The following is a 27,427-nucleotide window of genomic DNA, read 5'->3' as shown; positions in this document are numbered from 1 at the left end:
CTGCTAATAGTTCTAACCCACCTTTGTGTGGACATCCATCAAGCTCTTGAGCCCAGGTAGAGCTGCTGATGGTTCTAAACCCACCTTTGTGTGGACATCTCTCCCCCAGCAGCATCCATGCAGGTGAATGAACATGCCCAGGGTGGCCTGGGGATGTTGTAGCTTCCTGAAAAGTTCAGCTGGGGGGTGTGGGAGAAGAAGCCCAGTGAACTCCTGGGCTCTTCTTCATGCCCTTCAGACCTTCCAGTACATGAAGGGGGCCTGCAAGAAAGCCAGGAAGAGACTTTTAACAAGGGTTTGTTGTGATAGGATGAGAGGGAATGGATTGAAGCTGGAAGAGGGCAGATTTAGATTGGGTATTAGGAGGAAATTCTTTAGAGTAAGAGTGGGGAGACACTGGAACAGGTTGCTCAAGGAGACTGTGGCTGTCCCCTCCCTGGAGGTGTTCAGGGCCAGGCTGGATGAGACCTTGAGCAAGCTGGGCTGGTGGGAGGTGTCCTTGCCCATGGCAGGGGGGGTTGGAACTGGATGATCTTGAAGGTCCCTTCCAATCCAAGCCCTGTCAAGGGCACAATGGCATCCTGCTTTCATTACTGGAAAGCATCACCAGCTGCTGCCTTTGCTGTGTGCCCCCAAGTGCTGGGGAACCCTGTGTGACACAGGGATGATGCAAATAGAAGAGGGCACTGCAGGCTTCTCTCCTACTCAGGAAAGATGTTTATTCATCTTTCTTTCTGGTTTTTTTTTTCTTTTTTTTTTTCCTTCCTCCCCCAGACTCTAGTACATGATACAACTGCTATTTAAAAAAGAAAAAAAAAAAGGGCTGGCTGGCTGCATTGGTGGCTGAGGAGGCACAGCATGGTGGGTTTCTATTTTTAGTGCTGATGTGGAGGTGTGGTGAGGAGAGAGAGAGAGGCTGAGGGGATCCTCTCGCTGCAGGGATGCGGGGGCAGGCTCACGAGTGCAGCACACAGCCTGGCTTTGTGGTTTTTTCTTTTTTCTTCAAGCTGCCTTTTTTCTTTCTCTTTTTTCCCCCTCCCTCCTGCTCCCTCCCCCTGCTTCCTCCTGCTGCTCAGTCATTCTCTCTCTTCACTCCCCCAACCTCTCCTTCGGGTGCTGCTGGCAAGGAGACAGTCGAAGGCCTTTTGAACCAGCAGGAGCAGCCTAGATGCAGAGAGCGTGGAAAGAGAGAAGATCTTTGCACAAATAAATGTTCTTATTGCAGGATTAGGCAAATTTTTGTTGTTGTTGTTGTTTTCTATGAGCCAAGCAATTTTATACTCCTGGAAGAGTGGTCAGGGATTGGCTGCCCAGGGAGGTGGTGGAGTCCCCATCCCTGGAGGTGTTCAAGGAACGTGTGGATGTGGTTTGGTGGGCATGGTGGTGTTGAGTTGATGGTTGGACTGGATGATCTCAGAGGCCTTTTCCAACCCTAATGAGTCTGTGATGCCATCCTAGGATTTGTATCACTTGTGCTCCCCCAGGGAGCTGATTTATGAGCTGCTTCCTTGGCAGGAGTTGCCAGGCAGAAGCTGTCCTCCCACAGGCTCTTGTGATGGCCACGCTTGGGGGTCCGTGGGGACGTGTCTGGGGCTGGAGCTGTTGCTGGAGACGTGTCTGGGGCTGGAGCTGTTGCTGGAGACGTGTCTGGGGCTGGAGCAGTTGCTGCCTGGCTGATGCTTTGCTTTTCCCTCCTGTCAGTGCTGGTGAGAAGGGACATCCCCAGCGCCTCCCTGCTGCAGCCATGGAAGGGGGGGTGCAGCTGCTCAACCGGGACGGCCACAGCATCTCCCACAACTCCAAGCGCCACTACCACGATGCCTTCGTCTGCATGAACCGCATGCGGCAGCGGGGGCTGCTCTGCGACATCGTCCTGCATGTGGGCACCAAGGAGATCAAGGCCCACAAGGTGGTGCTGGCGTCCTGCAGCCCCTACTTCCACGCCATGTTCACAAGCAAGTAGTGTCCTCCTCTCTTCTCCCTGCCCAAGCTCTCCAAGCCCTCTCCTTTCCTGCAGACCCCTCTCTCCCCTTTCTGCCCTGCTCCTGGTTGTTCTCACCAGCCTGCCCTGTGGAAATATGTTGCCTCTGTGGCATCTCTGTATCATAGAATTGTTAGGGTTGGAAGGGACCTCAAGGCTCAGCCAGTTCCAGCCCCCCTGCCATGGGCAGGGACACCTCACACTCCAGCAGGTTGCTCACAGCCACATCCAGCCTGGCTGCAAAAACCTCCAGGGATGAGGCTTCCACCACCTCCCTGGGCAACCTGTGCCAGTCTCTCACCACCCTCATGATGTAAAGCTTCTTCCTAACATCCAATCTGAATCTACTATTTTGTTCCATTCCCCCTAGTCCTATCATTACCTGATGGGAACCATCTCTGTATTGTCTCCTTTCCAATATCTGAAGGGATCCTACAGGAAGGCTGCAGAGGGACTTCTTACAAGAGTGTCCACTGATAGGACAAGGGGAAATGGATTTGAATTGAAGGAGGATAGGTTTAGATTGGATCTGAGGAAGAAATTCTTCACTACAGGGGTGGCAAGACTCTGGAATGGATTGTCCAGAGAGGTTGTGGATGCCTCCTCCCTAGAGATGTTCAAGGCCAGGTTGGATGGGGCCATGAGTAACCTGAGCTAGTTGAGAGCCCATGGCAGGGAGGTTGGATTAGATGATCTCTAAGGTGTCTTCCAGCCCTGTCCATTCTATGATTCTTACCCTGAAAGGTTGGACTAGATGATCCTTGAGGTCCCTTCCAACCTGGTATTCTGTGAATCTCTGTGCCCTAAGGTGATCCTGCTTTGGCAAGAAGGGGGTTGGACTTAGATGATCTCTAGAGGTCCCTTCCAACCCCTCACACTTTGTGATTCCTCATCTGTGACACCCTTCCATGAAGCCCTTTGCCCACAGCTCCCTGCCCCATCCTGCGGCTGCAGACCCCATTCCTTAGCTACTCCTTGCTAAGAGGTCAGCTGGAGACCTTCCTGGCTTGTGGAGGTGGATATGGCTTGTCCCACACAGGATCAGCTCTTCCTGGGAGGGACACAATCCTGGCTGTGGGACTTTGTTGATGTCCAATGTCTGTGTTGGCCTAGATGAGATGAGTGAGAGCCGCCAGACCCACGTCACGCTGCACGACATCGACCCCCAGGCCCTGGAGCAGCTGGTGCAATATGCTTACACTGCTGAGATTGTGGTGGGAGAGGGCAATGTCCAGGTAGGACTTCCCCCAGGAGCTTCCCTCCCCTCCACAGAGCCATTCTCTGCAGGGCTTGCCCCCTGGCAATGTTTCTTTCCTTCTGCTCAACACTTGTAGCTCTCATTCCGTGGTGGCTCCCACCCCCAGCAGTGGGCAGGGAGTTCATCTGCTCCCCTCTGCCCACAGGGGTGGAGATGTGACTGCTGTGACCAGAAATGGCTCCTCAAAGCTCTATGGCAGTGCCATCTGCCATTCCCCTGTCATTTCATGGCCCTGTGTCCTTCTCCACTGTTCCTTAGCTTGGTCCAGTGGAAACAAAGAGTGGCAGAGAGGAACCTAAGGAAATACCACAAGGTCAAGTGTAGAGTCCTACACCTGGTCAGGAATAGCCTCCTGCAGCAGTACAGGTGAGGGGTTGACCAGCTGGAAAGCAGCCCCATGGAGAAGGACCTTGGAGTCCTGGTGGACAATAAGTTAGCCATGGGACAACAATGTGCCCTGATGGCCAAGAAGGTCAGTGGCATCCTGGGCTGATTAAGAAGAGTGTGGCCAGCAGGTGATGGAGGTTCTCCTGCCCCTCTGCTCTGCCCTAGTGAGACTTCATCTGGAGTACTGGGTCCAAGTCTGGGCTCCCCAGTTCAAGAGGGACAGGGAACTACTGGAGAGAGTCCAGTGGAGGCCACAAGAATGGTTAAGGGAATAGAACATCTCTGTGAGGAAGAAAGGCTGAGAGCCCTGGGACTGTTTAGTCTGGAGAAGAGCAGCCCCAGAAGGGATCTGGTCAGTGTTTGCAGATACTTTAAGGGTGGGTGCCAAGAAGTTGAGGCCAGTTTCTTTTCACTGATGCCCAGTGGTAGAACAAGGGACAGTGGACACAAGCTGGAACAATAATTTCTGCCACAACATGAGGAGAAAATTCTTTGCTGTGAGGGTGCAGAGCCCTGGAGCAGGCTGCTCAGAGAGGTTGTGGAGTCTCCTTCTCTGGAGAGCTTCCAACCCCCCCTGGCCTTTGTGATCCTGGGCAAGCTGCTGTGGGTGCCCTGCTTTAGCAGGGGGGTTGGACTGGGTGATCTCCAGAGGTCCCCTTCCAACCCCCACCAAGCTGGGATTCTGAGATGCTCTGATGTCTTGTCCCCTATGCACTGTGTGCCTGAAGGTGCTCAGTAAGCCTTGCTCTGTCAGTGACTTGCAGTGAGATGAGGATGAAAATGGTTTCCTTGCTCTGGAAACTCTCTTGTTTGCCCCCATTTCTTTCCACTGCCAGACACTTCTTCCTGCTGCCAGCCTGCTTCAGCTCAATGGTGTGAGAGATGCTTGCTGCAAGTTCCTGCTCAGCCAGCTGGACCCATCCAACTGCCTGGGCATCAGGGGGTTTGCTGACACCCACTCCTGCAGTGACCTCCTCAAGTCTGCTCATAAGTATGTCCTCCAGCACTTCGTGGAGGTGTCCAAGACAGAGGAGTTCATGTTGCTGCCTCTGAAACAGGTGAGGTCCTGATGGGAGTGGGAAGGCATGGATGTGGCAAAGGCTTTTTGTGCAGAGCCTGGCTGCCCAAAGCCCACGAGCCTGCACTGAGGGGACAGGGTTTGGCACTCAGCTTCTGAGCTTTGGTCCTGTCAGTTCAGTGCAGAGATACTACATGGGAAGAGAGCTTAATCCCATGTGGGACAGGGATGGGAGGGTAGCACAGAGGAGAGCTGCTGTCACTGGTGCTCTCCACGTGAGCTCTGAGCACATGCTCCTCTCTGGGGGCAAGGTGCACTGGTGAGGCCACACCTTGAATACTGGGTTCAGTTTTGGGCCCCTCACTCCAAGAAGGACATTGAGGTGCTGAACACATCCAGAGAAGGGCAACAAAGCTAGGAAAGGGTCTGGAGAACAGGGCTGATGAGGAGCAGCTGAGGGTCCTAGGGGTGTTTAGTCTGGAGAAGAGGAGGCTGAGAGCCTCATTGCTCTCTACAGCTCCCTGAGAGGATGTTGGAGCCAGTTGGGGGTTGGTCTCTTCTCTCTAGTATCAAGTCATAACAAGAGGAAATGGCCTGAAATTGTGCCAGGGGAGGTTTAGGTTGGACACGAGGAAAAATTTCTTTCCTGCAAGAGTGGCCAGGCATTGGAACAGGCTGCCCAGGGAGGTAGTGGAGTCACCATCCCTGGAGGCATGGCACTTGGAGATGTGGTTTAGTGGGCATGGTGGTGTAGGGCTGACAGCTGGACTTGATGATCTTGGAGGTCTTTTCCAACCTAACCAAATCTATGATTCTCTAAGGAATAAGCCATGGTCATGTTGCTGTGATGTTTAATTCAGAGCTCAGCTAATGTTTCCTGCTGGCCTTTGTCTGGTGCTAGTATGGCCTCAGGCTCATCACTGCCTGCAGAGTACTGTCCTGTCCTGTGCCCTGGCCAGGGGACATTCCCAGTCCTTGTTCTGTGTCATTCAGCCCTGCAGACACCTCCCTTTGTTCTTGGAGCAGTGGGGAGCTTGGGAGCAAGGGGAGGGTTTGTATCTCCACCTGGTCCAGCTCCATAGTCCTTGGCAAGTGAAGTGACTTTGCTGGGAGCAGTCAGGCCACCTGGCTCCATTCCATGGAACGTTGAAGGGATGTGTGCAGGCAGTCACCTGCCTGTGATCTCCCTGGTGTTGATTGGAAGTGTCAAGCATTGCAGCAACTTCAGACACAGAAGGGGGAGGAAATGAGCCAAGGAGGATGGTGAAGGGCAGAGCTGTCTCCACACCAGTGCTACGAGGAGAGGAGAGGCAGAGCTACACCTGCTTGGGTTGGGGGAACCTGGCTGCTCTTTGGATCCTTCTGTGTCCAGTGAAAGAGACCCCTCAGCCCCCAGCATCTACAGCAGGCAGGAGCTTTGCTTCTGGCAGTGCTGTTCTGCTGTAACAGCTACTTCCTTGGGTGTGTGACTGTGTCCTTTCCTCCCAAATCATCCCACACTTGCTCCTTCCACCCCACTCTGCAGGTGCTGGACCTCATTTCTAGTGACAGCCTCAATGTGCCATCAGAGGAGGAGGTGTACAGGGCTGTGCTCAGCTGGGTCAAGCATGATGTGGACAGCAGAAGACAGCATGTCCCCAGGGTGAGTCTGCTGGGAAAGGTGACCTGGTTCTACCCACCAGTGCCTGTTCTGGTTGGATACACAGCTGAAGGAAGCTGCAGGGTGGCCAGAGGGCAAGGACAGCAGGTCCCTGCCATACCTCTTCCAGTCCAAGCACAGATGAGAGTCTTGCTGAGAAAGTTCAGTCTCCCAGAGTGAGGTCCCTGTGTGACCCCTGGCAGGGTGGGCAGGTGGAGCTGTGAGCAGCAGGAGAGGTCAGCTCTGCCTGCAGCCTGCCTGAGCTTTTGTGTGCATCCCTAAACAAAGAGCTCAGGCAAGTCTGAGGCAGGCAGTGGGTGGGAATGCTGGGAGGAAGCATCCCTAGGTGTCCTCCTGAAGGCTGGGACTGGGATGGGGCAGGATGAGGGAGGCTCTGAGAGTTTTCCCTGGGTTTCCATCTTCCCCCAGGGCTGGACCCTAGCAAAGTTCTGCCCCCACCTTTGCTGGCTGTGTGCACTCAGACATCCCTTCTGTAGGCAATGCAGATGAGCAGGGGGATGCTGGGTGGAGGGGAGTGGTGTCTGGGCTCTACAGCCCCACAGCAATGATTGGGACTTGAGTGCTGGGGACGGATGTGGGTACTGGCAGAGGGCAGGATGGGGGTCTGGGGTGGCTGTGGGATGTGTCATGGCCAGGCTGAGGGCCCCTGGCCCTGCAGAGACACTAAGGCTGAATTGCTGCATGAGCTTTGGTGCCCTTTGTCCTCGCTGCCTTTTCTGCCAAGCGAGCAGGATGCCATCTCCAGGTTGGAGTCAGCCTTGCCAGCATCCCTGGGGTTTGTAGAGGAGCTGTTGGGGCAGCACTGGGCCAAACCCTTCCCAGCCTGCTGATGGGCTGTGACTCCTCTGCCCCCAGCTCATGAAGTGTGTGCGGCTGCCCCTGCTGAGCCGAGACTTCCTCATGAGCAACGTGGACACGGAGCTGCTGGTGAGGCACCACTCGGAGTGCAAGGACCTGCTGATCGAAGCCCTCAAGTACCACCTGATGCCCGAGCAGAGAGGGGTCCTCAGCAACAGCAGGACGAGGCCCCGGCGCTGCGAGGGGGCCAGCACTGTGCTCTTTGCTGTGGGTAAGGCTCTGCCACCCGCTCCTGCCCACGCCAAGCCCTTCCCACTGCTGGGTCAGTGCTCATCTGATGGGTCACAGAACCACCATGGCTGGAAAAGGCCTCCTAAGATCAAGTCCAACCATCCTCTGGCTCTGCCAGGGCTGCTGCTACACCGTGTCCTTGAGCACCATATCTAGATGGCTTTTGAAGACATCCAGGGACGGGGATTCAGCCTCAGCCCTGGGCAGCCTATGCCAGTCTTTGAGAGCCTTTTTGTAAAGAAACTCTTCCCAATATCCAACCTAAGCCTCCCCAGGTGCAACCTGAAGCTGTCTCCTCTTGTCCTGTCCCTTGTGACTTGTGAGAAGAAGAGACCCAGCCCCACCTCTCTACAACCTTCTTCCTCCAGGCTGCACAACCCCAGTTCCCTCAGCCGCTCCTTACCAGCCGTGTTCTCCAGACCCTTCCCCAGCTTTGTTGCCCTTCCCTGGACACATTCCAGCCCCATATTGTCCTTCTTGGAGTGAGGGCCTCAAAACTGAAGCCAGTACTCAAGATGTGGCCTCACCAGTGCTGAGCACAGGGGGACAATCCCTGCCCTGCTCCTGCTGGCCACACCATTGCTGATGCAGGGCAGGATGCTCATGGCCTTCTGGCCACACCATTGCTGATGCAGGCCAGGATGCTCATGGCCTTCTGGCCACACCATTGCTGATGCAGGGCAGGATGCTCATGGCCTTCTGGCCACACCATTGCTGATGCAGGCCAGGCTGCTCATGGCCTTCTGGCCACACCATTGCTGATGCAGGCCAGGATGCTCATGGCCTTCTGGCCACACCATTGCTGATGCAGGCCAGGCTGCTCATGACCTTCTGGCCACACCATTGCTGATGCAGGGCAGGATGCTCATGGCCTTCTGGCCACACCATTGCTGATGCAGGCCAGGCTGCTCATGGCCTTCTGGCCACACCATTGCTGATGCAGGCCAGGCTGCTCATGGCCTTCTGGCCACACCATTGCTGATCCAGGCCAGGCTGTTCATGACCTTCTGGCCACACCATTGCTGATGCAGGGCAGGATGCTCATGACCTTCTGGCCACACCATTGCTGATGCAGGCCAGGCTGCTCATGGCCTTCTGGCCACACCATTGCTGATGCAGGCCAGGATGCTCATGGCCTTCTGGCCACACCATTGCTGATGCAGGGCAGGCTGCTCATGGCCTTCTGGCCACACCATTGCTGATGCAGGCCAGGCTGCTCATGACCTTCTGGCCACACCATTGCTGATGCAGGCCAGGATGCTCATGGCCTTCTGGCCACACCATTGCTGATGCAGGCCAGGCTGCTCATGGCCTTCTGGCCACACCATTGCTGATGCAGGCCAGGCTGCTCATGGCCTTCTGGCCACACCATTGCTGATGCAGGCCAGGCTGCTCATGGCCTTCTGGCCACACCATCGCTGATGCAGGCCAGGATGCTCATGGCCTTCTGGCCACACCATTGCTGATGCAGGGCAGGATGCTCATGGCCTTCTGGCCACACCATTGCTGATGCAGGCCAGGCTGCTCATGGCCTTCTGGCCACACCATCGCTGATGCAGGCCAGGATGCTCATGGCCTTCTGGCCACACCATTGCTGATGCAGGGCAGGCTGCTCATGGCCTTCTGGCCACACCATTGCTGATGCAGGCCAGGCTGCTCATGACCTTCTGGCCACACCATTGCTGATGCAGGGCAGGATGCTCATGGCCTTCTGGCCACACCATTGCTGATGCAGGCCAGGATGCTCATGGCCTTCTGGCCACACCATTGCTGATGCAGGCCAGGCTGCTCATGGCCTTCTGGCCACACCATTGCTGATGCAGGCCAGGATGCTCATGGCCTTCTGGCCACACCATTGCTGATGCAGGCCAGGATGCTCATGGCTTTCTGGCCACACCATTGCTGATGCAGGGCAGGCTGCTCATGACCTTCTGGCCACACCATTGCTGATGCAGGGCAGGCTGCTCATGGCCTTTTGGCCACACCATTGCTGATGCAGGGCAGGCTGCTCAGACCTTTCTCTGCTGGGCAGTTTCCAGCTATTCTGCCCCAAGCCTAGAGCACTCATGGGGTTGTTGAGACCCAAGTGCAGGACCCAACCGCTGTCCTTGTTGGAGCTCAGACAACTGGCCTCAGCCCGTGGACCCAGCCTGGCCAGGTCCCCCTGCAGAGCTTTTCCACCCTCCAGCAGGTGAACAGTGCCTCCCAACTCAGTGTTTGCTCTCTCTGCCCTCCCCTGTGCAGGTGGAGGGAGCCTGTTTGCCATCCACGGGGACTGCGAGGCCTACGACACGCGGACGGACCGGTGGCACATGGTGGCCTCCATGTCGACTCGCAGGGCCAGAGTGGGAGTCGCTGCCATTGGCAACAAGCTGTACGCTGTGGGAGGGTAAGGCGGGCATGGCAGCTGGGCACAGCGAGCTGGCAGCTGGGCACAGCGAGCTGGCAGGGACGTTCCAGCAGCCTCTGAGCAGAGCCTCTGGTGACAAAGCTGCTCTGGGAGCAGGGGGCTCCAGCTAAGCCTCCCAGGGCCATCCTCTGGATGATGGTTTGGGTTGGAAGGGACCTTTAGAGGTCAACCCTCCCTGCAGTCAGCAGCTAGAGAGGCATCTGCGACTAGCTCACCATGCTGCCACTTACACTTCCTCCCTTTTTACTCCTTACAGCTACGATGGAACCTCTGATCTGGCCACCGTGGAGTCCTATGACCCTGTCACCAATTCCTGGCAACCTGAGGTGTCCATGGGCACCAGGAGGAGCTGCCTGGGTGTAGCAGCACTTCATGGGCTTCTCTATGCTGCTGGGGGGTACGATGGGGCCTCCTGCCTGAACAGGTAGGGGATTGCCTTGCCACAGGCTCCTCCACTGCTCTTGCATGCACTGTCCTTGGCACTGGGTGCCTGGAGAGCCCACAAGGCTTGCTCCTGGCAGATGGACTGGCCCCAGAGTAGATGTCTTGCAATCCAGGCAGAGTTTCTCCAGGGGACTCCCCACGCTGTAGCCCTCTGCCACCACAGAAGGCAGCCACTTCTTCCCTGCCTATTCCCAAGCTTCCTTGGGAGCAGCCCCTGAGGGCCTGTGTCAGAGGGCTTTGGCCTGTGCTTTGCCAGTGTGACACCTCCTGTTCCTGTGTCCCTGCCTGCTGCAGCGCAGAGCGGTACGACCCTCTGACGGGCACCTGGACCTCCATCGCCGCCATGAGCACCAGGAGACGCTACGTGCGGGTGGCAACTCTAGGTGGGTGATGGCCTGGGGGCCTGGCTGCCTGCCTGCCTTCCCTGCACTCTCTTGCATTCCTGCTGGTTCCTTTCCATGATCTCCTCCTCCAGTTCCTGCCCCTTCTTCCTAGGTGCTCCAGCTGTGAGGCCAGGTCACCCAGCCACTCCTCTGCCATGCTCCCTGCTTCTGCCCTCCTCCTCCTCAGGCTCCTTAGTAATTGGGTTTCACGTGCTGGAAGGTGTCCAGAGAAGGGCCATGAGGATGAGCAGAGGGCTTGGAGCACCTCTCCCATGAGGACAGACTGAATGAGTTGGGGCTGTTCAGTCTGGAGAAGAGAAAGCTCCCAGGAGACCTTCTTGTGGCCTTCCAGCATCTGAAGGGGGCTACAAGAAACTGGGGAGGGACTTTTGAGGGTGTCAGGGAGTGATAGGACTGGGGGGGATGGAGCAAAACTAGAAATGGGGAAATTCAGATTGGATGTTAGGAAGAAGTTCTTCCCCATGAGGTTCCCCATGAGACACTGGCACAGGTTGCCCAGGGAGGTGGTGGAAGCCTCATCCCTGGAGGTTTTTGCAGCCAGGCTGGATGTGGCTGTGAGCAACCTGATGTAGTGTGAGGTGTCCCTGCCCATGGCAGGGGGGTTAGAACTGGCTGAGCCTTGAGCTCCCTTCCAGTCCTGACAATTCTAGAATTCTATGATCTCATTCTGGAGGCAGCTTCTGAGGGGACTCAAAATTTGTTCCTCAGCTCCTTTGTGCCCCTTCTAGTTTGGAGCAAGAGGAGTGGCTGTGGCTGATCACCTACCCTAGAAAGGAAGAGACAACCTTATTCCATTATGAAAGCAGGACAGTCCTTTTGCTGATGATCCAAGCAGCACTGCAGGGTCAAAACTGTCTCTAGCAGGGGTGTCACAAGCTTGGGTGCAATGCTGTGATACCTCCTGACTCCAAGGAATGACTTCTGTCCTTAAGGAGGACACAGCTTGAGAGCTGGCTACTTCCTTGTCTAGTGCAGCTATGGCAAGTGCCAATCTCCACCCTAGCAGGGGCTGGACCTCCCTGGGGATGCCAGGGCAGCACAATGCTCCTTCCCATGTCTCATTGATGCCTCTCCTCAGCCCTGTTCTCTGGTTTCAGCCCTCAGTGCTGACCCAGAGGTCCCTTCTCTCCATCACCAGCTCATACTCTCAGCCTTCCACAGCCTTTGGTGTTCCTCCACTGCTAAAAATAAACCCCTTGCACCATGAGGAAGTCAAGAAGCAGCAGGAGAATGAGCTCTTTGGGAAGCTTGAGTGTGGCAGAGAAATTGCCTGGAGAATATTTCACAGTGCTCCGTGCCTCAAGGTGGGGGGAGCTGAGGGACCCCCATGGAGAGGAGCTTGGCTGCCTGGGGAGGGGGAGGCACCGTGGCTCAGCTGAGACCTAGGTGGGCACCTACATGGCCTGTATGAGTTGTGGGAGGCTGTGCTGGGACTGGGGTCATGCTCTTTAGCTAACTCCTGTGTGTCTGTGACTCTCTTTGCAGAAGGCAACCTCTATGCTGTTGGGGGATATGACAGCTCATCCCACTTGGCCACAGTAGAGAAGTATGAGCCCCAGGTAAACACCTGAGAACCTTTCCCTTCTGCCCTCCTGATGGGTGCCTGAAAGGGCCTGCAGAAAGCTGAAGGCTGCACAAGCTGGAACCCCTCTGCTGTGAGGAGAGGCTGAGAGAGTTGGGCTTGTTCAGCCTGGGAAAGAGAAGGATCCAGGGAGACCTTCTGGTGGCCTTTCAGTGCTTCAAGGGGCCATGAGAAAGCTGGGGACAGACTTTTGAGCAGGGCCTGCTGTGCCAGGGCAAGGGGTGATGGTTTGAAACTAAAAGAGGAGACTCAGGCTCTCTGTGCTGAGGGTGGTGAGACCCTGACCCGGGTTGCCCAGAGAGGTGGGAGATGCCCCATCCTGAAACCATTGCAGGTGGGGTTGTTTGGGGCTCTGAGCAACCTACTGTAGTTGGGGATGTCTCTGCTTAGTGCAGGGGAGTTGGACTAGATGAGCTTTAAAGGGCCCTTCTAACCCAAACCAGTCTGGGATTCTTAAGTTGCTGCAGCAGTTGGCAGACCAGGGATCAGGTTGTGTGGTCTCTTAGCAAACTGCTACTGCATCTTAAGATGTGACCACCAAGCTTCTGGGCTGGCAGGACCTCTGCCAGCTGTGACTGGGCTTTCCTGAGCCAGTTGGCAGAGATCTCTCCTGGGGCCCTGCAGCTCTTCCTGCAGGATAATTGGAAAGATTCTGGGGAGATGTTAGAGCTGCATTTCAATAGCTGAAGGGGACCTGGAGGAAGTCTGAGGAGGGACTGCTTATAAGGGCTAGGAGTGATAGAATGAGAGGCAATGGTTTGAATGGAGCAGGGCAGGTTTAGGTTGGACATCAGGAAGAAGTTCTGCACTGTGAGGGTGGGGAAATACTGGAACAGGCTGCCCAGGGATGTGGTTGAGGCCCCATCCCTGGAGACATTCAAGATCAGCCTTGATGTGTCCCTGGGCAGCCTGCTCTAGTTGGAGGTGTCCCTGCTGAGTGCAGGGAGATTGGACAAGATGCCCCTTGAGAGTCCCTTCCAACCCAATGCAATCTGTGAATCTCTGATCTCCCCCAGTAGCTGTTTTGGGGCCGGACCATCACATCAGGAGCTGCATGGTTAGAGCAGAACTAAGCTCACAGGGCTAGTTTGGCAGGGCTGTGTGGAAAAGGACTTGTCCACTTGGCCCATGAACAACCCTTCTGTGCTTCCCTCTCCCCAGCTCAACACCTGGACACCCATTGCCAACATGCTGAGCCGCCGGAGCAGCGCGGGGGTGGCGGTGCTGGAGGGGCTGCTCTATGTGGCTGGGGGCAACGATGGCACCAGCTGCCTTAACTCTGTGGAACGTTACAACCCCAAAACCAACACCTGGGAGAGTGTGGCACCCATGAACATCCGCAGGTAAGGAGCTCTGGGAGAGTGTGGCACCCATGAACATCCGCAGGTAAGGAGCTCTGGGAGGGTGTGGCACCCATGAAGATCCGCAGGTAAGGAGCTCTGGGAGAGTGTGGCACCCATGAAGATCTGCAGGTAAGGAGCTCTGGGAGAGTGTGGCACCCATGAATACCCACAGGTAAGGAGCTCTGGGAGAGTGTGGCACCCATGAAGATCTGCAGGTAAGGAGCTCTGGGAGAGTGTGGCACCCATGAATACCCACAGGTAAGGAGCTCTGGGAGAGTGTGGCACCCATGAATACCCACAGGTAAGGAGCTCTGGGAGAGTGTGGCACCCATGAATACCCACAGGTAAGGAGCTCTGGGAGAGTGTGGCACCCATGAATATCCACAGGTAAGGAGCTCTGGGAGAGTGTGGCACCCATGAATACCCACAGGTAAGGAGCTCTGGGAGAGTGTGGCACCCATGAATACCCACAGGTAAGGAGCTCTGGGAGAGTGTGGCACCCATGAAGACCCACAGGTAAGGAGCTCTGGGAGAGTGTGGCACCCATGAACATCCACAGGTAAGGAGCTCTGGGAGAGTGTGGCACCCATGAATACCCACAGGTAAGGAGCTCTGGGAGAGTGTGGCACCCATGAAGATCCACAGGTAAGGAGCTCTGGGAGAGTGTGGCACCCATGAACACCCACAGGTAAGGAGCTCTGGGAGAGTGTGGCACCCATGAACATCCGCAGGTAAGGAGCTCTGGGAGAGTGTGGCACCCATGAAGATCTGCAGGTAAGGAGCTCTGGGAGAGTGTGGCACCCATGAAGACCTGCAGGTAAGGAGCTCTGGGAGAGTGTGGCACCCATGAAGATCCACAGGTAAGGAGCTCTGGGAGAGTGTGGCACCCATGAATACCCACAGGTAAGGAGCTCTGGGAGAGTGTGGCACCCATGAAGATCTGCAGGTAAGGAGCTCTGGGAGAGTGTGGCACCCATGAATACCCACAGGTAAGGAGCTCTGGGAGAGTGTGGCACCCATGAATACCCACAGGTAAGGAGCTCTGGGAGAGTGTGGCACCCATGAACACCCACAGGTAAGGAGCTCTGGGAGAGTGTGGCACCCATGAACACCCACAGGTAAGGAGCTCTGGGAGAGTGTGGCACCCATGAAGATCCACAGGTAAGGAGCTCTGGGAGAGTGTGGCACCCATGAACACCCACAGGTAAGGAGCTCTGCCTGCCCCTGCCACCCTCCTTGGTTGCAGGAGAGCCTCAGCTGCTGCAGTCAGGGATGGGGATCCCTTCATGTTGTCTCATGGAGAACTCTGCCTTGCTTGGCACTGCAAAGCAGCAATTTTCAGAGTGTGCCCCAGGGCTTGGCTGGCCCTGCAGCTGGCTGGCTTTGTGCTACCTGCACTGTGAGGGACTCTGTGCCTGTGCCAGGAGGAGGGCAGAGCAGGGACCTTCTGCAGCAGGAGCTTTCTGCAGAGGGATTTATTCTCAGAGGTCTGTGTGGCCCTGAAGAACAGGGTGATGTGGCTAGCTGAGGCATGCAGGAGATGCTTCTGGGCTGTGGAAGGATTTAAACTTGGAAGTCCCAGCCTTTTTTGGAGAGACCAAGGATTTTAGACTCCTGGGGTCTGTTATTTAGAGGTGGCACTTCTCCAGTGGAAGGAGGGCACAGCAGAGTATTGGGAAAGATTGATGCTCTCTGCCCACTGACTGATTGAACCCCAGCAGCTGATTTCCCCTGGGCACTTGTGAAGGTTGGGGCACTGCATTCCGTGGGGTGGCAGAGCTCTGGCTGGGTCCCCTGAGAGGTGCTGAGCCCACGCAGGCTGTGTCCAACCCCTCTGGTCTCTGCATGGTCCTTCTAGGAGCACCCACGACCTGGTGGCCATGGATGGGTGGCTGTATGCAGTGGGTGGCAACGATGGGAGCTCCAGCCTCAACTCCATCGAGAAGTACAACCCCCGCACCAACAAGTGGGTGGCAGCCTCCTGCATGTTCACTCGCCGGAGCAGCGTGGGGGTGGCCGTGCTGGAACTCCTCAACTTCCCTCCTCCTTCCTCGCCCACCCTCTCGGTGTCTTCGACGAGCCTTTGACAGAGAGTCAGGACCTGCCTTACCTCCAGGGGCCAGCGCTGCCTGGTGGAGCTCTAGGCCGGCGTGGCCGGTGCCGCGGGGCAGCCGCTCGCTGTAGGAGCAGAGGGAAGGGACCGGCTGCTGCCTCCAGCCCCAGCGCTCCTGCGCACGCATTGGAGCAGCGCCACCACAGCAGTTAGAAATGTGCTTCCTGGATGAGCACCTTCCTTCTGGAGAGGGGATGCTCTCTTGCTCCATCCAGCCTCATCTCACCACTCCCCCAAAGGGGCCTATACTTTTTTCCCTTTGGGGAGAGGAAACTTTCAAACCATTGCTGCTTCGTGGATTCAAGGGATCCAGCTGGTGCCACGCATACCAGCACAGCCAGCCTTGGAGGCTTCCAGGAGTCCTGTGGGGGTGGCAGAGGTGGACAACACTCCTCCCAAGGACGTGGCTGAATGTGCAACTGCTCCTCTGAATGTCACTGTAGCCAAACTCTTTACCAAGCCTATCGTGCACTGTTCAAGACTCTGAGGCCACTCTGAGGTTCTCAATGGTGTCTAATCGATGCCTTAAAGTACACAAGCAAAAGAAGCCCAGCTAAGGGACAGGGGCCTGGAGGAGGTGAGGTTTGGAGACAAAACTGGATGAAACATCCTGAACCCTTTGGTGTTTCCATGCTCAGCTGGCCCCATCTCATTCCCTAAGATCCCAGCTCTGGGGAGTCCCCAGCCAGGCAGATGGGTTTGATGACCTGAGTTTGCATCCCCAGCCATTGCTGTCCCAGGTCCAGATGATTCTGTGGCTGCCTGCTCTCTGCACACCATCCTGGTGCACAGCTTGGCTGGGAATGGATCAGCCCTTTTGCTCTTCACAGAATATCTTTGGTTGGAAGGGACCTTCAGCATCATTATAGTTCCCCTCTCTGCAGAGCAGATCCTGGGTTTGGGAAAAGGAATAATTTCCTCTACAAGAGCAATCCAGCCTTGTAAACAAGGAGGATTGCCTGGCATTACTTTTTTTGGGGTGTTAATTTTTTTAATCATTATTATTTTTATTTGAACGCTAATATTTTAATTTTTAATGACTTCATAGCCCTTTCTTTTTTTTCTTTTTCTTTTTTTTTTTTTTTACACTCTCCTGGTATTCCCCCATCCCCTCTGCTTTTATGGCAGCAGAAGGGATGCAATTCCTTTCCTCATTTGCTGATGAGATGATGACTGTGTGCTGGAAGATGTTCTCTATGGATGTGTGTGTGAGGAGTAGTGTGGCTGTGTGAGATGCTGTCTGGACAGTCAAAAACAGCATGGAAGGGACCATTTGCAATTAGTGACTCCTTGGCAATTAAGCAACTACTTTAACTAAAGGTTGAATGAATTAGTACTGTAAGTCACAGGCCTGTCCTAGACCCACCTGTGCCATGGAACCTCTTGGGTGGTGTTTTCAGTGCATGTGTCTGAGCCTTGAACCCAGACGTGGTCAGGTCTTCTCCATATCACAAGAGGGAGGACTCAACCACTGGTACCTCAGCAGTGTTCCAATGTAGCATTGGGAACATGGTCTGCTTGTTTTCAGCTCATTCCTTTTTATCCTTTTGGGTTTCTTTCTGCCCCTTTCCTTCTCATTTCCAGAGTTCAGAGCTCACTTGTGGTGGTGGTTGCTGGCCTAAAGCTTCCAGTGGCTAAAGAGTTCTTCTTTTCTTTGGGCTGAGGGTTAGGGATTAGACAGGGACTCCCCAGCTTAAGACAATTTTTGTGGCCATTTCTCCTGGACAGGTGCCTGCATGTTTTACAAGCCCACATACAGTGCCTAACATTGGACACCTGAACTGACCAGCAGCTTCTGAAAAATCTGAGCTGCTTCTCCTCACCCCTCAGCCTCTCCCCAAGGACAGCCTCTCCCCTGGGCTTCTCAGGCTGTGGAGGTCTTTCTGGCTTTTAGAACAGACTCTAAATCTGCTTTCCATTCCCCTCTCACTTGCCAAGCCTCTGCCCCAGCCTGCCACAGCTCAGCAGCTCTCCCATTCCTCTGTATTGCAAAGGGCCAAGTTGTCTCATGGTGAAGGTGGTAGCAGGGCTGCCCTAAGCAGGTCACACGAATCTGCTTTGTTTGAAGCAGTGATGGAATCTGCTCTGATGTCTGCATGTGTGTGCCCATGCATGAGCAAAGTCTCAATCCTTCCCATGCCATTCCTATAAGCACCATCAGGATCTTAGTCTTCTGCTGGACTCCTATCAAGCAGCTTATTGAATGTGCCTCTGGCTCTAGGCACCTCCTTGAAGGAGGATCAGCCTGAAAGCTGTGGAAGGTGCTGGTGCTGTGTGAGGAATGGTGAAATGACAGCAGAGCCCAGCCTGGTTGTACAACAAGGAGGGGCAGTGCAGGGCCAGAGAGGAGCTGCTGAAGGGAGAAACAGGGCTGGTCTCAAGTGGGGAATGAATCCCTCTAGCAGTGGCTCAGCATCTGGTCCAGCTGTGGCTGCTGTAGCATGAAGGAGGTAGCTGGCAGGCAAAACTAAAGGGGGAATCAAGCAGCATAGCAAGCTGAGGAGAATTTTTGTGCCAGGTGCCCATGGTTCCAGTTGTAACCTTTAGTGATTTACACTCCAAGTGGTGTGCAGTGCCTGCTGAGGAGGAGGGAAATGAGCAGTGTGACTCCAGTCACCTCCTCGGTTGGGTTCTGAGCAGTATCACCACTGAGCCTGTTCTGCAGCAAGCTGGGGAGAGGGAGCCTTTTGTGTCTCTGATGTTCTAACTATGCAGGTGCTCACTGCTGCCCTCTGAAAGAGAAAGAAGGAAAGAAAGGGTAAAATAGTTCCCTGGCAGCTTGTGGGGGTCTGGAGCACCCCAACCCACACTGTGTGGACACGAGGTGTCAGCATCTACCCTGGGAGATCCCAGGGGTGGATTTGCTTCTGGTGCTGCACATCCCTTGCTGAGGAGGAGGCCTCGGAGGGGATGTGTGTCTGTGTCTGTCTGTCTGTGCGTAGTACCCTGTCTGAGGGGAGGAGAACTGTCCAACTGTGTGTGGCTTCTCTGCCAGTTTTAATTAGTGGTGTCTCACCCAAAACCTTCTCTGTGTGATTTCTCACCTTGAGCTTTTCCCAGCAGAGGAGCATCCCCAAGGGGGTGGCTCCAGGCTGTCTGTGTTGATGTGTTTCACCCAGGGACCCTGGTGTGGGTCTGCAGTGGAACAGCAAGGCTGAGCAGGAACCTTTGCCTCCACCCAATATGGAGAGAGAGGTTTGCTTGGCCTTACTGGGAGGCAGACCTGGTCTACTCCATGTCCAAACCTTTGTCACTTTGATTTCTCTGTAAGTTATTTATGTGGAACTCTGTTTCTCTGAATTTTTTGCACTACATGGGACTGGGGAGGGGATACAAGCAATAGAAGCCAACATGTACAATAAAGATGTTTTCTTGAATACTGCATCCTGCCTCTTGCATCCTTCCTTTTTCACTTCTCTGGCCTCACTCCTGTAGAAGCAGGAACCTGCTCTCTGTATTGCCCTGTGCAGAAGAGGAGAAGGAGTTCCAGGCAGAGGATGTTCATGGCAGGATGCTGAGCATCCCTCTCTGAGCAGCCCCTGCTGAGATCTCATCTGCCTGAGTGCAGCCACTCCATTTGCAAAGAGCAGGGACTGGCACATGTCTGGAGGACACTTCAGACACTTCCAACTGGCCCTGCTGTTGGAGATGTTAGTAGAGGAGGCCAGAGGAGCCAAAGCCAACTCTGAAGAAACTGCTGTGCTACAGGGGAGCTAAAAGGAACAGCTCTTACAAGCAGAGCATCATTAAGGTTGGAAAAGCCCTCTAAGATCAAGCCCAACTATAAACCAAACACCACCCCGGCCATTAAGCTATGTCTCCAAGTGCCATGTCCACATATTTCTTGAACACCTCTAGGGGTGGGGACTCCACCACCTCCCTGGGCAGCCTGTTCCAATGCCTGACCACTCTGTCAGTAAAGAAACCTTTCCTTAATATCCAGCCTAAACCTCCCCTGCTGCAGCTTGAGGCCATTTCCAGGCAGACTGCTTAACACCTCTCTCCCTGGTGTTAAATTCTAGTTTGGTCTCCCAGTCTCCAGTGCTGTTGACAGCTTTTCCTTGCAGTGGAAATGAAAACCAGATGAAAAACATCCTCCTTTACCTCCAGCTGCCACATGCATCTTGCTGGAGGCAGGTGTTGCTGGTTGGCCCCATTTGGTGGTTTGCAGCAGGTCAGCTCCTCCTCCACTAGCTGCTGCCAGTCCCTGCTGCTTGGGCAGGGGGGGAAACACGAAGCCCATTTCACGGTGGTGGGAGTGCAGGGGGTGAAAAGAGCAAGGAGAAGCTGCCCAACAGCATCCCATGGGGCCCAAAAGGGAACTTTCCCATGCTTGTGCTGCAAGCCCTGCAGTTAAACCATGATGCTGCAGGCATGCCAAGCTCGGCTGTGGCCCGGCCGTGTCCTCTTTCTGCTGCTCTCCAGGCTCTTGCTTCTGTTTCAGGCTTCTATAAATAACTAACATGCTGTAAAAGCCTTTCCAAAGTCTGGAGCTTTACTGCTTCCCCAGTTCAGGTCCTCCTGGAAGCAGAGCAATGGGTGTCCAGGGGAGAGGTTTGCCCAGCAAACCTGTGTGCCCAGCACGCCAAGAGAAGAGGCCAGCAGCTTGGCTGCTGGTCACACCCAGGCTGCCACCCATGGTGGGGGTCACTGGTGTCCTAGTGAGCAGGATGCTGCAGGACCTGCAATAACAGCAGGAGAGAAGCAATTCCATCACCATTTTGAGCTGTGAGGCTTTATTTAGGACACTTGGGAGGAGCAGCACATTTCTGGTTGCGGTGCTGACCACGTTAGCCATGGATCTTAAGAGGAACCATATTGTCCTGAAAGAAACCCCACAGCTGCTGCTGGGCCTGCAGGACTCACTGCAAACCAGCAGATCCAACACCTTTGCTGCTCATCTTTTGTGAGACTCTTGGTTGGATATGAATCCTCTGGACCTTGTCCCATGCAGAGCATCTTAGTCTTGTGTTTGCTCTTCAACAGCCAGCTGCAGTACCATGAGATGGAAAGGGGTTTACCATTTCCTCTGACTTCACTCTCTCAATCCATAATTGAAATATTTATTAATTATTAATTAATTTATTAATAATTAATTATTAATATTATTTATATAATTACTTTACATTCTTTATATTTTTCTATTATTATTACTGCTACTACTATTATTATTATTTGTTAGGGGTTGGAAGGGACCTCCAAAGATCATTGAGTCCAACCCCCTCCTATATTATTATTATTATTATTATGCCAATTGTTGCAATATTTATTCTACATCTACCTTTTATATTCTTAGCTACTATTATTATTTCTATTTCCACTCACTGAAGCACTCACACCACGGTGAGGAACCTTTGGTTTGCCTCCTTTCAAAGCCTTTCTTCTATGAATTTCCTTTTAATTTTTCTTGCCATACACACCTCTTTTGATCTATGCTTCCTTTATCAGTTTTCCCTGATTCCTAGATTTCCCTGATTTCAATCTGAATGAGTTTTCCTCTGTTTATTTGTAATGTTTTTATGCTGTTTCACTTCCCTTCTTTTTGTTTCTTTCACTTCTTTTTAACCAACACAACTGAGTGAAGCCTTTTGAGCACTCAGAGAATGCTTAAACAATAATTACAGATATTTATCTTCCTATATCCTTTTTTTTTTTTTTTTTTTTGGTCATCCAGTGATTGATTTCTTTGGATAAATATTCCCTGTGCATTTATTAGGAGCTCCAGCTTCACCCTTTCTCCTGGCTATGAAATCCTAGAATCCCAGCATGGTGGAGGTTGGAAGGGACCTCTGGAGATCATCCAGTCCAAGCCCCCTGCTAAAGCAGGGCACCCGCAGCATCTTGCCCAGGATCAGTGTCCAGGTGGGTTTGGAATCTCTTCAGAGAAGGAGACACCACAGCCTCTCTGAGCAGCCCGGGCTGCATCACTCACAGCATTTAAGCAGGGCTGGGTCATGAGCAATGTGGTTAATTCCTCTTTACAGGGAAAATGAGCTCCAGGACTGGATTCCTCCACCTTGAAGGCACCTTTTTGTTAATGGTTCCAAGCCTGGAAACATCACCAAGCTTGAAACACTTCTCACGAGAAGGGACTGAGCAGGGAGAAGCTTTTAGGGGTGGGCGGCAGTGACCACAGCCCTTCCCCTCCCCGAGGGGATGCCACTGCCTGCCTTCCCTGCCCTGCCTTCCCTGCCCTCCTTCGCATTCCGCAGGGGATGCCACAGGACCTGCTGCCTGTCCTCCCTTCTCTGCCCTCGCTGCATTCCCTGCCTGCTGTCTCCACGTTCCCTGCCTGCTCGCACTGCCTGCGCTCCCAGCTCTCCTCCCCTCCCTCTTTCCCTCTCACCTGCTCGCTCCTCCCAGCGCTGCCGGGGCGGGGGCTCGGGGCCGGGCCGGGATCGGGGAGCCCCGGGCGGACACCTCCCACACCCACCCGGGTGACAAACATCGCCAGCCACCGCCACAAGCCTGCCGGGCTGCTCCGGGCAGCCTGTAGCCTGTTCCCGGCATGGGGAACATAACGTGTGTCCCTCAGGCACCTGGGGCATTCCGGAGCTCTTTCCGAAGGAAGCCTTCGCTCAAGAAGGAGTAAGTACAACTGCTTTACTCCGGGCTGCTTTACAACCGGTGCCGGCTTCCTTGTTGGCTTTCCCCCATGCGGTGTCCCCACGCAGAACTGGGCTAACAGCTGAGCCCCGCTCGGGGAAGCCAGGAGTTATTTCTGTGCTCGGCAGAATGGGGCTTTGGTGGGGTGCTGGGCAGTACTGAGTGTGGTCAGCTGGCCACAAGAGCCTGGAAAGGGATTTTAGGGCTTTGCTGTGGAGAATCCTAGAGACATTGCCCCCGGGTGCGATGGGATTTGTCTCATTTCACTTGGAGAATCAGAACTCCCCTCCTCGGGGCAGGCAGGGCAAGGTGCAGGACGCCTGACTCCTTCTTCTCACTCCTCGAGTTTTTCTCCACAGTGCCCAAAGCTGTGGTGCTGTGAAGAACCAAGACCCACACTCCCCTGACTGTAGAGACAAAGCCCCACGTCCCAAAACTCTGCCCACACAATCCCTGAAGGAAGGCACAACAGAAAAGGGAACTTTGGTGCTGGGCTGGCCAGGGCAGCATTCAGGTACGACAGCGATGTGTGGTTGTCCCAAGGCAGAGCCCACCAAGGAGCGTGGAGCAAGCTCCCCTGTGCCCATGTTGCCACCTGTGTGGTCACAGTGCTGCTGATGGTACCCAAATGCCCATCAGAGAGAGCCCTCCCAACCCTGAGAGCTCTGGGCTGGAGAGAAGCTCTGGTGGGAATCAAGATGAGTCCTCGTGAACCTGCCTTGGTTCCAGCTTCTGTGCTGGGCTTTGAGACATCCCCAAAACCTCTGCTAGGCTGAGGGGTTGCCACTGAAACTGTCCTATGCTGTCAGAAATTGGGAGTAGAGTCTGTGGGGTAAAAGAGAAGGGAGGACTTGGGGAACCTGACCCTTGGACGACTGACATCAGTGAGCTGCCGGTGGAGCAGCCGAGCCCCAAGAGCGCCACTTGTCCCTTCTGACTCACAGCTTCCCACGCTCAGGGCACTCTGTGGAGCTAGGGCTGGCTTCTGCTGAGCTCCACGCTGCAGCCTGGTTGAAAGGGAGAGACCAAGTGCTGGGAAATCCCAGCAAAAGCAGTCCCCAGCCCTGGTGCTCGACTGGTGTCAAACGGCTGCTCGGTGGTGCGCGTGCAAGGAGAAGCTGGGGGCCTCGCTGAGGGCTGCAAGGGAAGAGAGAGGAAAACCACAAAGACAGAAATAAAACCTGTTTGTGGATGGAAGCTGGTGGATGTGGACATCTGCATCTCCACTGCAAGGGCTTTGGAGGAGCTGTCAGGGCTGGATTTGGTTCTTTTGTATTTTTGCAAGGGAACATCTGGTCCCTCTGCTGAGCTGGAGGCACAGATGAGCCCAGCTGAGGGTTTGGTTGTGCAAAGAGATGTGAGAACACAAAGAGACCCCCAACAAGTGCAGCACAAACTCCACTGCAGATCTCCCAGGCTGTTTACCAACCTTTTGCTGGCCTGGGCTGATTAGAAAGCCTGTTGACAAATTGCTTACTTAGCTTTCTGGCTTCCTTATTTCTGGGCAGAATTCACTGTGCCTCAGCCTGGGTCTGTGTTTGCCACATGTGTTTTGAGGTTGGGTTTGGTTTTTTAGTTTTCTTTTTTTTCTCTCCTCTTCTCTCCTCTGTAGACAAAATGGTAAGAAAAAACTGCCCAGCTTTTTGGGTCTGGAAAAAGGGAAGGAGAGAGATACGACCACAGAAAATATCCTGCAGTATATTCCAGGAAAGGCAAGTACAAACACATCCAACCCCCACCCTACTGCTCCCAGTGGTGATTCCCACCCTCCCTCCCCAAGGACAGCACTGTGCAGAGAGAGGGATGATGGCTCTGGATCTGGGGGTAGGAACAAGCTGATGGCTCTGGATCTGGGGTAGGAACAAGCTTGATGGCTCTGGATCTGGGGTAGGAACAAGCTTGATGGCTCTGGATCTGGGGTAGGAACAAGCTTGATGGCTCTGGATCTGGGGTAGGAACAAGCTTGATGGCTCTGGATCTGGGGGTAGGAACAAGCTGATGGCTCTGGATCTGGGGGTAGGAACAAGTCTACCTCAAGGAGATGGAGGTCACATCTGTAGCCCAGGAAGGGATGAGCCTTGAGATAATTCCCACCCTCCCCAAGGACAACACTGTGCAGAAGAGGGATGATGGATCTGGATTTGGGGTGTAGGAAGGGATGAGCTTTGGGATGATTCCCACCCTCCCCAAGGACAACACTGTGCAGAAGAGGGATGATGGATCTGGATTTGGGGTGTAGGAAGGGATGAGCTTTGGGATGATTCCCACCCTCCCCAAGGACAACACTGTGCAGAAGAGGGATGATGGATCTGGATTTGGGGTGTAGGAAGGGATGAGCTTTGGGATGATTCCCACCCTCCCCAAGGACAACACTGTGCAGAAGAGGGATGATGGATCTGGATTTGGGGTCTAGGAAGGGATGAGCCTTGGGATGATTCCCACCCTCCCCAAGGACAACACTGTGCAGAAGAGGGATGATGGATCTGGGTCTGGGGGTAGGAACAGGTCCACTTCAAGGAGATGGAGGTCATGTCTGCAGCCCAGGAAGGGATGAGCCTTGTACCCTTTAAAGCAACAGAGTTTGTTGCCTCAGGATGTTGAGAAGACCTCAACCAAAGGACTTGATGGCCTTAGAGGTCTTTTCCAACCAAAATAATTCCATGATTCTATGAAATGTGGGATGGGATGGGGTGGGAGGGCCATGCTGAAAGCAATGCAGGCAGCGTGGTGGGAAGATCTCACACACACTCCCCTTTGCTGGTGGTTCTTTTGTTTCTGGGAAGCCTGTGAAGGAAGGGAAAATCAGAGTGAGCATTCAAAGGCAGGATGATTCATTCCCACGCTGGAATGAGACTGAGCAGGCAGCTAGAAGGTTTGGGAAGGTAATCAGGAAGGGCAGGTCTGTCTCGGGCACGTACCAGCCTTGTGGCCATATGGCCCATTTCCCAGCACTGCTCAGGGAAAGCAGAGGTGAAACCATGAGCCCCACTAGGTCTGCTTGGTCCCCTTGGGTGGGTCAGGGATGGGGAGCAACCTTCAGGGCCTGCTGGGTGGTACCACGTGCCTCTCTCCCACTGGATGGTGAATAGGCTGTGAGGGGATGGGGAAGGGGGAAACTGAGGCAGAGCCTCACAGCTAGACAGAGGTAAGTTCAGAGAAGGTCAGCTGCAGGTAATTTGAGAGAAGGTCAGCTGCAGGACATTATCTCTTGAGTTTCCAGGTGCTGCCAAGATATGCTTCAGTGGTGAGGAGGCTTGTCAAGGGTGTGGCAAATTGCATGACCCAGTGCTGAGCAGCCCTGCTCATGGGAGACTCAAACATTGCTCCCACGAATGGGGACCTTCCAGTCCCTTTCCATTCAGCTGCTCCCAGTTGGACTTTTCCAACCCAAACAGAATCACAGAATTGTCAGGGTTGGAAGGGACCTCAAGGCTCAGCCAGTTCCAACCCCCCTGCCATGGGCAGGGACACCTCACACTACAGCAGGTTGCTCACAGCCACATCCAGCCTGGCTGCAAAAACCTCCAGGGATGAGGCTTCCACCACCTCCCTGGGCAACCTCTGCCAGTCTCTCACCACACCCAGCCTTTGCTTTTCCTCCTGTGAGCCTGAGAAGGGATCAGGACTGAGGTCCTACTCCTGGCTTGTGAGGTGGACATGGATGAGTGCTGGCCTCTCTTATAGGGAATGTGTCCTGGTGGGAAGCACAGCAAAGCTGGGACTGCTCCACAGTGCTGCCTGTCATTTGTGAATGAGGGCAAGGAGCATGTGGCATGAGCATGGCTCCCTGTGGGATCCAGCTGGCATCCCAGAGGGTTGGGCAGCACAGGACCAGGTCCCAGATGGATCCTGGCTACTTCGCCTGAGGAAGGAGGAAAGCTTTCACTTTAGCAGATCCTGGAGAGCAAATCCTGCAAGCTGACAGAACAAAGGTCAGGAGATTCTTCCTTCAGGAGCACAGGAGAGTATGGGATCTCTTCAGGGAAAGGAGGAGGGTGGAGTAGTTGTTTAGATGTTACCCTTGCCTGGGGCAGATGGATTCTGACTCCCTGCTCAGCCACAAGCTTCTTGTGTGGCCTGGAGAAAGCCTTGGTTTGGTTCCTTTCCCACTCTGGTCTTTTCAGGAGAAACACCTCCAAGAGCAGGAGGTGCCCAGCTGCTGTGGGGCCAGGTAGGACAGGAGCTGGCAGTGCAGGACTCGTGATGCAGTCTCAGAGGAGGTTTGGGTCACCAAACCTCTGGTCACAGCAGGCAGTTTGGGACTGGGGCAAATGACATCCTTGAAAACCAGGTCCCCTCTGGACCCTGGCATGGGCAGCTGGCACACAAAGCCAGAGCCACCTTCTCCCATCAGCCTTCTGCAAGGACACCCACAGCAGCTTGCCCAGGTGGGGTTGGGATCTCTCCAGAGAAGGAGACTCCACAGCCTCTCTGGGCAGCCTGCTCTAGCAGGCTTCCACCACCCTCACAGCAAAGATGTTTCTCCTTCTGTTCAGTTGGAACCTCCTGGGTTCCAGTTTGTGCCCTGTCACTGGGCACCACTGAAAAGAGTCTGGCCCCACCCTCTTGCCCCCCACCCTTTAGATACTGATCAGCATTGATCAGATCCTCTCTGTCTTCTCCGGGCTCAGCAGCCCCAGGTCTCTCAGCCTTTCCTTGGTAGAGTTAAAAAATGATTGGATATGATGATCTTTAAAAATCTCTTCCAAACAAAAAGCTTCTGTGATTCCCACACTTCCCACTTAGGGCTTCTGCTCAGCCTCAGCAACAGCAAGAGGGGAGCATGTGCCAGAAGAGTTGTGCTTCTCATTTGCTGCTTTCATCATTAAACAGCAGCTTTCAGACCCCCAGGGCATCAGCCTTGCAAGGCTGAGCTCTTCCTGCTGCCGGGGTTAGTGATTCAGCTGGGAGTCACTGGGGTCTGCAGGGGCTGAGGCAGGTTAATTAGCAACTTGTTCTACCTGTAGGATGAGACAGAGGAAGAACATGTCAGGGCACTGCCAGAGACCTGCTGCTTTGCCAGACACTGAGGGAAAGCAGGCTTCCAGTGATCCACCTCCAAGCCAGTGGGAAAGCTGAGCTAACGGAAACACTGCTCATCAGGATGGGCTTGGGGGAGGAGAGAGCCCAGC

General features: G+C 54.4%; 2 protein-coding genes across 2 annotated transcripts in view; both read left to right on the top strand.

Annotated features, from left to right (window-relative positions):
- Positions 1–1,738: 1,738 nt before the first annotated feature.
- Positions 1,739–15,663, top strand: KLHL17 (kelch like family member 17). The gene is made up of 11 exons (XM_054394883.1): positions 1,739–1,955; positions 3,095–3,216; positions 4,463–4,684; positions 6,170–6,286; positions 7,160–7,373; positions 9,638–9,782; positions 10,060–10,227; positions 10,542–10,630; positions 12,137–12,210; positions 13,395–13,576; positions 15,435–15,663. The coding sequence occupies exons 1-11, from the start codon at positions 1,745–1,747 to the stop codon at positions 15,661–15,663; spliced, it is 1,773 nt and encodes a 590-aa protein (XP_054250858.1). The 5' UTR covers positions 1,739–1,744.
- Positions 15,664–22,197: 6,534 nt separating this feature from the next.
- PLEKHN1 (pleckstrin homology domain containing N1) overlaps positions 22,198–27,427 on the top strand; it is a 28,408-nt gene continuing 23,178 nt past the window's right edge. Inside the window, exons 1-2 of the mRNA XM_054394837.1 lie at positions 22,198–22,277; positions 23,908–24,007. Of these exons, the coding sequence (XP_054250812.1) occupies positions 22,198–22,277; positions 23,908–24,007 (180 nt within the window). The remainder of the gene's footprint in view (positions 22,278–23,907; positions 24,008–27,427) is intronic.

The sequence above is a fragment of the Indicator indicator genome, chromosome 32 (assembly GCF_027791375.1).
Source record: "Indicator indicator isolate 239-I01 chromosome 32, UM_Iind_1.1, whole genome shotgun sequence".
NCBI lineage: Eukaryota > Metazoa > Chordata > Aves > Piciformes > Indicatoridae > Indicator > Indicator indicator.
Note: the sequence above shows the minus strand (reverse complement) of the source record. Positions and strands in the feature narration are given on the sequence as shown.

What these genes read in the sequence shown, in the direction of transcription:
- KLHL17 (XM_054394883.1), top strand. Translation starts at nt 1,745, where the DNA reads ATGGAAGGGGGGGTGCAGCTGCTCAACCGGGACGGCCACAGCATCTCC. An exon ending in CGTGCGGGTGGCAACTCTAG is followed by an intron (nt 10,631 to 12,136) that starts GTGGGTGATGGC and finishes CTCTCTTTGCAG; the next exon opens with AAGGCAACCTCTATGCTGTT. An exon ending in GCACCCATGAACATCCGCAG is followed by an intron (nt 13,577 to 15,434) that starts GTAAGGAGCTCT and finishes TGGTCCTTCTAG; the next exon opens with GAGCACCCACGACCTGGTGG.